This window comes from Tigriopus californicus, chromosome 9 (assembly GCF_007210705.1).
Source record: "Tigriopus californicus strain San Diego chromosome 9, Tcal_SD_v2.1, whole genome shotgun sequence".
NCBI lineage: Eukaryota > Metazoa > Arthropoda > Copepoda > Harpacticoida > Harpacticidae > Tigriopus > Tigriopus californicus.
In genome coordinates this window covers 1070356-1080573 of record NC_081448.1, presented here as the reverse complement: position 1 = coordinate 1080573, position 10218 = coordinate 1070356, and the positions used below count along the sequence as shown (strand labels likewise).

General features: G+C 42.4%; 1 protein-coding gene across 1 annotated transcript; it reads right to left on the bottom strand.

Moving 5' to 3' along the window:
• Positions 1 to 4634: 4634 nt before the first annotated feature.
• On the bottom strand, positions 4635 to 7578 carry LOC131887432 (uncharacterized). The gene is made up of 2 exons (XM_059236040.1): positions 7175 to 7578; positions 4635 to 6399 (listed from the first exon to the last, which is right to left on the bottom strand). The coding sequence occupies exon 2, from the start codon at positions 5556 to 5558 to the stop codon at positions 4644 to 4646; it is 915 nt and encodes a 304-aa protein (XP_059092023.1). The 5' UTR covers positions 5559 to 6399; positions 7175 to 7578; the 3' UTR covers positions 4635 to 4643.
• Between the last annotated feature and the right edge of the window lie 2640 nt (positions 7579 to 10218).

The window sequence follows — 10218 nt, the reverse complement described above, 5'->3', positions numbered from 1 at the left end:
GTTGATCGGACATCGAATACCACCCTAAGATCGCGGTGCACAGAGTTCTCAGAGAGAGATGATTCCAGAGGGCTTGGAAGGGTGCTCTCAAAACGCACATTAAGCCTCTACGGTCACATAGAATTGACCCTAAATCCTGGGGATGGACAAAGCTCATAGATACTTCTGAAGACGTACAGTTTCAGATAGCTTTCGTACCTTGCTCTGAATACTGTTCAATCCCCAACCTATCTAAACCTCTCCAATACGATGAGCTCTCTCAATCTTCAATGTTCCTATAAAACATCTTTTGGACCTGCTCGAGCTTTTGCAAACCTGCTGCACTAATTGGACGCCCAGATGGGAAGAGACATATTCAAGTGCGGCTGAAGCAATCGACTTGTACAGAGTTAGCAATCGTGACACTTATCTCTGGAACTTAACGTGCGATATATCCAACCACATATTGAAAAGCCTTACCAACTTTCAACTGATATGCTCATTGAACTTTCCATTATCTTGGAGGACTACACCTAAATCCTTCATGGATTGGACGCTGCTCAATGTCCTTACCTCATCATCTAATAGTGGAGTGGCCTCATGGCGTCGACCCCAAAGGTCCTTGAAAGCCCGGAATTTTCATTCATTCAAGGCCATGTTACTCGCAGCAACGGCCAAGAATACATTTGGTCTAGGACCTTTGCCAGACACCGAATCCTTGACCATTCCTCCAACTACCGATTTTTGTATCATCAGCATAGGAAGACATACCTGTCATTACTACTACGCAAGCTTCTGAACGTAGCAATGAAGATGATGAAAAGGAGAGGACCAAAATGGAGCCTGAGGGACACCCGAACTTGACATCATGTATGTCACTAGGGATCCCTGCAACCTTAAACTAATTGGTTTCCTACACAAATGAAAACTTTTAGCCAATTTGAGAACCTGGCCTTGGATCCCAATTCATGAGCCTGTTTAACTAAAGGCCATGAATCTACGCTTGTCAAAAGGCCTTGGCCAAAAAGTCAGATAAACTACATTGACTGATTCATGGCTCTCCAGTCCCTCAATAACCTGCTCTATATGCTCAATCAGTTGGGTAACCATGCTAAAATGTGCTCGGACACCATTGCTGGCTAGGAGGAAAGAACTTCATGAATATCAAGAAATTCAAGCAAGTTTTGAACTTCATGATCTTCTCAAACACCTTCGCAATATCAAGTGAGAGAAATCGGCCCTGTAGTTACCGGGGAGTGACTTATTCCACCTTTGAAAAATTGTGAAAAACATGAGCTACCTTCAGAGAAGAGGGGAACTTGCCCTGGTCCAAGATGCAACGCATCAAGTACGAGAAAACAGGAGCAAGCATCCTGTGAGCATCTCATCAGAAACTGAGATGTTATTCCATCAGAGCCGGGGAGCTCGAGAGTCTCAGTCCCTGATGGCCTCTAAGCATCAAATGATCTGTAACTACAAGATCATCTAAAATGCTGCAACTTGACAAGCCTTGCCAGTCCCCAAAAACTATCCAATAGGCAATTGGAAGTTGCTCCTAAACTCAAGTGGAGTTGAAAACACAGTAGAGAACTGTGATCTCCAGTATGTTTGCCATAGTCCCCTACATTGTCTATTGGCTTCCTCGACCTCAAGTGCCCTACAGGTGTTTGATCTTTTTCTTAGAGTTTGCATAATGAGAAAAACGCCTTCGAATTCGACCTCACCTCTTGACAACACTACTTTCCTTGTCAACTGATCTGTCTCAATGGAGGCCTAATTTACCTTGGATTAAATCCAACTTTCTTTGAAGGCTAGCCCACAACTACTGGATTCAAAAGTGCTCTGGAGCCTTTTTGCTAAATTTTCCAACTTCTTTTTTGAACAATTGCTTCCTGTTATTTCGGAATTTTAGAATGTGCCCCGGCCCTGTGAAACACATTCAGAGATTGCTAGACTGGAACAGACGTCCTCAAAATCTAGAATCATTTTATCTAAGGCTACATCTATGGAAGATTCCTTTTTCAGCATTGAAATAAGATCAAGCTCCCCTAACCTTTCTATAATCAACGGCCAATGTTCATCTTTGAATTTGAACTTAGCCAGAACTGACCTTTTTGCCCGGTCTTACTCTAGAGCACGCCGGCTTTTGAGTAATGGTCGACACTATCTCGAGAACATGATGATCTGACAGATTACTAGGTGTCACATGGACATACTGGATCAGATCAGGGTCATTGGAAAAAACAAGTCAAGAACGCTATTCGCTTTGGTGGCTACACCAACATGTTGGGAGAAATTGCCCAAGATCGCAAACTCCTCCAGCTTTTCGAACGACTGAGATGTCGATTTTTGAAATGGGAAATATACCCATCTGGACTAGCCTCCCACTCTACAACGCTAGCCGAAAAGTTGAAGTCCGCTAAAAAGCAAACCTTTTGAGCAAACTGACTAGTCCAACTCATTTCCTATGAATTTGAGAGCTGACAAGAACGAGGCTTACTGAAACAAGAAGGGGTCTATATATTGTTACAATGGACAGATCAAAGGACCTTGGAGGTGACAAACTAAGACCTCGACTTCACCATTCGACATTTTTACATGCCTAATGCGCAGGTCATTTCTAACATATAGACATATGCCCCATGCGGAAAATGGGATTGTCAGGGCGTACTTTATCACATCGAACTAAATTGAAACCACAGCCATTGCTATTTCTTCATCTAAGACCCCTGGTCGAAGCCAAATTTCTGTCATAGAATTGAACGAGACCTGCTTAATCTAAAACTAGTTCCTCAAGAACCTTGATCTTTGTGTAGTCTTTTTTGGAAATAAGACAATGCACATTCAAATAAAGCCCTTTTATGGGCAGATAGCCCTTCGATTGACTAGAGCTATCAAATCTTTGACTATGCTCTCTAACCTTAAAAATTCCTGTTTTTGGACAAAACTAACCTGAGGTGGAGGATAAGAGAACCTTTGAGGAGAGGGTAAAAGGGAGGAAGAGGGAGAAGGAACTCTGGCCGCCGCCTGATCATATGATCTAAAAGATGCGTGGGGCTCATGCGACCAGAGGGGGGCTTAGGGCTACAAAGTTTGGGCAGAAGAGAGGTAAAGGAATTGAGGGTGAGGTTGTAGGAGAGGGAGGGAAACAAGGGAAGGGAATATAGGGAGGAGAGAGGAAAGGGTGGGGTAAGTCTGTTGAGAGACTTGACAATGAGGTTGAGACAACTGCTGTCTCTTCCTCCTAGTGCCCCTGAGATGGGCCTTTGTGCATTTGAAATTGAGGCATACCTTGTGCCTCAAAGATCTCATGCACATAAATGGATGGAAAAAGCTACACCCTGCTTGAACAGCCCTTCTCATTGAATTTGAGAAGGCCAAATCTCTAAGTTTGGGACACCATTCTGGGTGAGCCAGTTTACACCTTTCCTGCATTTTTGCATCTCTGTCGTTTATGGACATCGCAAATTTCCAGAGCATTCTCTACTATGCTCCTCTTGACCTCTAGACATCTTTGACTACAAGGGGTGTTTGAATCAAATCAAGAGTGTCAGTGCCTGTGTCCCTTTTGCCTACACTTGACTGGTTCATCCCGCAGTCAAGTAGTGGCTGGGTGTGACCAACCCAAGCTATTAAAGCTTCCATAATGAAAGGCTTATTGATAGAGGACGGAGTTTTCCATCCAAACCACAGCTCAAGACCCCTTCAACAAAGCTTCCATGGCTATTGCAAACAAGGCTATTTAAGGATCCTAAATGAAAATACTTGAGACCTGAACAAAATATGGAAAGTAAAAGATGAAAAAGTAGTAGAAGAAGAAGAAGAAGAAGAAGAAGAAGAAGAGAAGAGACAGAGGCAAGAGAGCAAAGAAGAGAAACCAGCGCGTGTGAATGAGAACCAGCTGTAGAGCAGGTAAACAACACACGTGCTAGGTGGAAACCAAGGGGGAACGTACTCCCTGGGGACAGACAAGAAGAAGAGAATAGGTGATTTCACTAGGTTGGGGCTACCAACAGAGAAGAAGAGATAAGAGTCGTCGACTGCGATGAGCTATTCTTGGCTGACCAGCTAGCTAGCCTCAGCCAACATACACCAACTCGACTACAGGAACAAGCTAACATCAATGGAATGGAATAGAACAAAAAAAAGGTATTTTGTATTGAAAATAGGAAACTAAACTGATTGTAAATAAGAAAAATCGACTAAATTTACAAGTACATGAAATGAACAGACTAAACAATAAAAACAAAATGAACTATTCCTTAAGCCAAAAATACATGAAATAATCTAGAATTGGGATAAGAAATATTGACAGACGAAAAAAGTGAAATACGACATGAGCATAAAAATAAAAGATATAAGACTAAACTACTAGAGATAGGAAGAAATGAAAGCTAAAGAACAAGCAGCCACGCGACCACTTACACAACACAACACACTCAGACCGGCCGTTTGAAAAGATCAGGAACAACAAAATGTTGCAACTGCTCTCAACAAAAGACAGGACTGAACTAAAAAGACGGGACCGAACTGAAGGAAGGTTGTTACCATTTCCAAAGCGGTTAAGTAAGTTCTCTTTTGCACTTCCAAAACCTTGCTAAGGAGATGTGGCTCAGCGTGTGAGCATAAAGTTATATATTTTAATGTTACGATAGTATAGTTATTTACAATTTTGAACGAATAGATTGCAATCTGATATAGTCAGATGATATACATTGATCGACGTTGTCCAATGTATCCACAGGATTTCCAATGTCTAGAACGTGGGCATTCCAGAATGGTCCGTGATATTTATTGGTCGGTGTTCCATCGGTTATTATCGTCAGCGGAGGAGCTGTGAACTCAGTGAGAAGTGCCATTCTGATAGCGGTATCAGGAACGGGATGTTCTCGAAGTGCAAAACGAACTCTGTAGTCAGGTTGTTTGTGTCTGGTGAGGATGTTGTTGAAAATGAGATCTTCGATGTCTTCGTGTGAAGGTGGCGTTGGTGAAGGGTCTTCATCTTCTTGATCGTCGCGGTCCTCTGATTGTGATGGAGGAGCTTCCCTTTGGCTTGATTTGTCTTTGCCTGTTGCACTTTTGCCTTTGCTGGTGCTTGGTGCGGAGTCTCGAGCTTGTGTGTCTGAACGAGTAGTTCGAGTGGTGGCAGTATTGGGTCGCGATGAGCGTTGTTTCTTCTGAGGTGGTTCTAACGCAACGAAAATTTGCGGTAGTGAGCCTTGGTCCGTTGATTGGATGTCAGTGATCTCCATTTCGTCTTTTGAGAGTGCCATCTTGTACTGCGTCTCGTATTTGTGGTGAAGACGCAGCTCAATTTTGGAGCACCCGGAGTTAGATCTAGTCACATCGTCAAGTGTGCAACAGCTGCTCATAAAATGACAGCCTTCACTGATGTGCTTAATTAGCTCGGAGAAGAAGTGTTGGCGACCGGTTGTTGTAAATCCGAAAAAGTCGAACCAATCATGGTCTGGCTTGTCTGGATCAATAGGGTCTGGCCATTCACATTGGTCTGATAGGGCGAAATCAGCTGGTTGATGCATCGGTGGAGGTCTCAAGTTGAAGCCGGGCATCAATTGCATGTAGCGAGTGGTGGCTATTCCGGTTCCAATCCTCACTTCGGGAAGTGGGTCTTGTTGGAGTGGTCCTGTTCTGATGGCTTCGGTTGTAATATTCCAATAAGGATTTTCGGAGCACCTGGCTCTGTTGGGATCGGCTATTCTACCATTAATTTGACGTCTGATGACTCTCAGAAGCAACGGAATGTTGGGGGAGAAGATGCAAGTGGTGTGTGATGAAGCACAAGTTATTCCAATCGTAGTGATGATGAATGTCTGGTGTGATGGAAAAGAACACTTGGTCGTGTTTCTGTTGCAATGTCTCACTAGTAGTAAGCGGCATTATCAGGGGTGCAATGACTCCCTCTAATGGCAGGTTCTTCGCGTCGAATTTGTTTTCAAACATTCGAACGAATTCCTTGATTTTGCGGTCGGATGCACGAACTCTAATCATGTGCCTAAAGGTCAAGTACATAGTAATGATACCGTAGTAGACCTGAACTATTTCTGGAGAAAGAAAGTTTCCCAGTGCGGTTGGGTAGGGCCCGATATTGGTTAATGAATGTTCGGACAGATTAATCATGCGGGTCAAGTTCCCAAACTTCACTTCTACACTGGAAGGTGTGTGGCGGAAGGCCGGAAGAAGCACTAAAGGGTGGGGGTGGCACGCGTAAAGTAGTCTGTTTGCGCCTGGATCGTGAATTCCAGTTGAGCGTGGTGCTTTCACTGGTTCGACGGGGGTTGGAACGACAGGTCGTGGTTGAACTGTGTTTTCCAATCCTTCGGCGGTGCGATCAGGTGGGTCTTGATGGGAATTAGATGTCTCTCGTGGACGTATATTCATGGTGAATAGAGATCAAGAAATCTGTAATGATAAGAGCGAATATCCTTCTTAAAATTAATACTCAGATGACTTCAGCCTGTTGGGCCTCAAAAGCAAAAACATTCGTATATTTCAATCATGGGAATGAAGATACGTATAGTTACATCAAAATAGATACTCTACGTAATCTTTTCCAATTAGCAAAACAATATTGACTGATTGTGTTTATAACAAATTATTGCTTTATCAAGAAAACCTAATTGGCACTTTTTGTTGTTGTACTTCAAGACATGTTTGAAAATCATTTTGAATATATATACATACATGGTTTGAAGCATATACCATCAATGGTTACAAAAATGATATTAATCACATATTTTGTTCAAAAGTTTTGCCAGTAATTGACATCCAAATATTTCAGCTGCAAAGGCTTAGGCTTAACTTGGCGGGAAAGGTTTGGTGATAACAAAAAGTGGCCTTTTCTTTGCATTCGTGTCCTTGCTTAATCTCACCCTGAAATAGGTCCAAATTTTAAATCTAAACAGACTCATCATTAGAGCATTGAGTTGTTGCTCCTAAACACAGTGGAGTTGAAAATACATTAGAGAAGATTAGAAGTAGGTGCCCATCTCCACAAAGGGGCCATTCTTTGAATCACTCGAAGCTGTCTTTGGTACGAATTGTTTTCTTTTACAATTCAATGTTCTATCGTCGCTGATGTAATGTCAAAAATAAGTCCTAAGTCCTTTCCCAGGCTATGTACTGTCAGATTCTCAGGTCAATTTGTACAAACCTTTACATATTTTAAACCCGATACCTGTCATTAAATCCACTGTTCCTTGAATTGCGAAAGTTCAAGCTCCTGATTTTGTACAGCGTTCCAAGGTCCCAGACAAATTTCCTCTCTCGGTTGTCCGTAATCCACATGTGGCCTCCGGGGTAAATATCACATGAGTCTTTGACAACGTTTATCGATCCAAAAAGTTGTGGATCGATTGCCTCATCTTCGACAACCACGGGAGGCCATCGGTAATCAGGACCTAAATTTAAATTCAGCTGATGTATAATGGACCATCTATAATATATACGATGTATGAATGAACGTACCACAATGAGGAAAAACCTGGATGACACATTTATCATAACATTTTTAAATTCTTAATTCAACTTCTTGTTTTGAGACAGGAACCTTTTCATAAACAAACCAAAGCATGGTCAGAAGTGACCATACAATGATTTGCGATGGTTTGCAACAATTTACAGGTTTATCAAGTGCAACGTATCAATTACGCACAACTCTGCCCCCAGAGACAATAATAGAGCTGAATAGCTTGCTTAGAAATATCGGAAGTGTTTGATCAACAAGTCACGTAAAGTGGTTTCCCATGAGAACGTTCTATATCGCTACTTTGGTATCTTCAATTATCCTGAACATTACACCAAATGTTGAAATGATATATGTTCGATTAGTATGCCGTCAGGGACTATGGAAAAGATGTTGATGATGCTTTATTTAGGGTCTCGTGTATAGTAGAGGAATATAAGATAAAGGAAAACATTGACGAAAAATGGCTAAGGAAGAAAAAGATTTGAGAACCCTTGTGAATAGACGTCACAAGTGGAGCTGTCCAAGGGCTTGAGTCAAGTCCACTCTGAGGCTTCCCCATGAAGAACGACTCTCTGAGCTCAGTCTTGTAGCCAGCCTTGATGCCTTGTCATCAATGAACATTCCATACCTGTTCGGCGTAGCATCGCGAGAAGGATATTGTGAGGAACTAGATCAAACACTTTTTGAAAGTCAAGGCAGGTGACATCAACGTGGAAGCCGTTGTCTACTTACCGTGTAACGTGATCGAAAATTGGATGAGACTTGAAGACCAGCTTCTTTTTTTCATAAAGTCATGTTGGTTTTCCGGGAGGCTATCATATTCGAAAATAAACTTATAAATATGATCCTTGATCATAGACTCCAGAAGTTTTCCAATGACGCTGATGAAAGATATTGGGCGGTAATTTTTCGTTAGAGTTGGGGCCGGATTTGTGTACGGGGATCACATTTGCCAATTTCCACTCCCTTGGAACCTCTCCCGAATTCATGCTCTCTTGGAACGATTGTTGCTATGGAACATGTAGAGATTGGGAAGTATTTAAAGAAATCTGGCGCTTATGTTATCGGGTCCCGGAGTTTAGTCCCATTCGAGATTATCAATGGCATCTTGTAAGGCCGTGGTCGAAATGACAACGCTGTAGGGATTCGTATTTATTGCGTCCATCCAATTAGCACCAAGACTCGCTAGAGTTCTCGAATGTAACCTTCTTGGTGTACCCTTTTCATGAACTCATCAATACGGATATAAAGTCGAGATTACGAAGTTCTATAACGCTATTAACCTTGTTTGTTCTCACTCTTGGCGCAACCAGATGGGTCACGTGGAGACCGTTGGAATATTGCCACAAAGTAGTCGTTCAAAGTGTGTGACTTTTCGAGATTAGTTATAGCGTGATCCCCCTCCGATGTCATAACTGGTCCCAACTTGTATTTAGCAAGAGGCTAATTGTAGACATCGAGCTAGGGTGGGATAGCTTTTTAAAGATATTCTAAATTGGTGCCATTATCCCCGTATTGGGCTCATGGATTGGAACATTTTCATTGAACTCTAATTGATCAGTGGCTAGGGCTCAAGTCGGGCATTTGTCAACGTAATTGTTTTGCTCATGAACGCTACGATCATTCCAACGGTTTGAAATTGTTAGGATATCAAATCAATTAAGCATGTATTTCTCTTTATTTATCCTCGTATCTTCACTTATATTTTCCTGCCGAACATGTTCTACCAACTACCTCACGAGAACTACTACTGGAGACTCTTTTCCTGACTCGATCTAAGATGTCTCCCTTCTAACTCGTTAATAAAGTTCACCGTTTCAATAGTTCACACTTGCGCCTCTCTCAACAGAAATGGAAAATGCCTGAAGTTCGGATTTCCTCAGCCAAAACTCAGCGGGTCTGTTGTTGGTGCTACGTTCGAATGGCTTCAGGGTCTTGTTGAATTGGAAAGGGACTCATCGTGGAATTACTGTTACCTTCTGACCTCACTTCAAATTGTAGAAAGCGGTTTTTTGCTGCCCTTGCCCAATTATGGTCTTCCTCGGTATGGACATTTCTCTTTTCATTTCGGACACTCTGTGGTGTAATTTATCGATTTCAGCATTAGTTGCCTCCGATTTGACTGCAATTGATAAACAGACACAGTATCACGTCTCCAAGGAGTTGTAAACGTACGTACTCGCATTTGATCATGGCCAGCTTGGCCCTGGCGAGTGCATCGTCGTCCGGAGTGGATTCAAGGTTGATTGCTGCTTGTGAGGCGGCCCTTGATGGATTGTTGAACGATGTACGCAACCCTCGGGTTTTACTGCATGTCACTTCGAAAGCCTTGGTGTTGCCGATTTCGGCGACACTGATATCCTTGGCACACATTATGTGCACTGTTGTCACTTATGGTGCATTTAGACGACACTTGTTTTGACACATATTGTGGTCACATACGGCTTTCACATGACATATTCTCGAACACATGGCCACATATTTGATTTGGAACCTGCTCCAATTTTCTGCGATATGTGAAACAATTCTGAGGCAAGGTCAGGGCAATCGCCCAACGCAAGATTAAGCGTGACCTTAGGGATGCAATTGCAATTGGTATTTTTTCACGATCCTCAATCCTGTTTGGGGTGAAATAATTCAATGACTAAAATTCAAGTTTAAATGTGTTCAAAGTAACGACATTTGCGAGATATGTTGGAAATTTGAAGAAACAAAATGCATTTTGACATAACTTTGAGTGGCCAAGAGTGGTC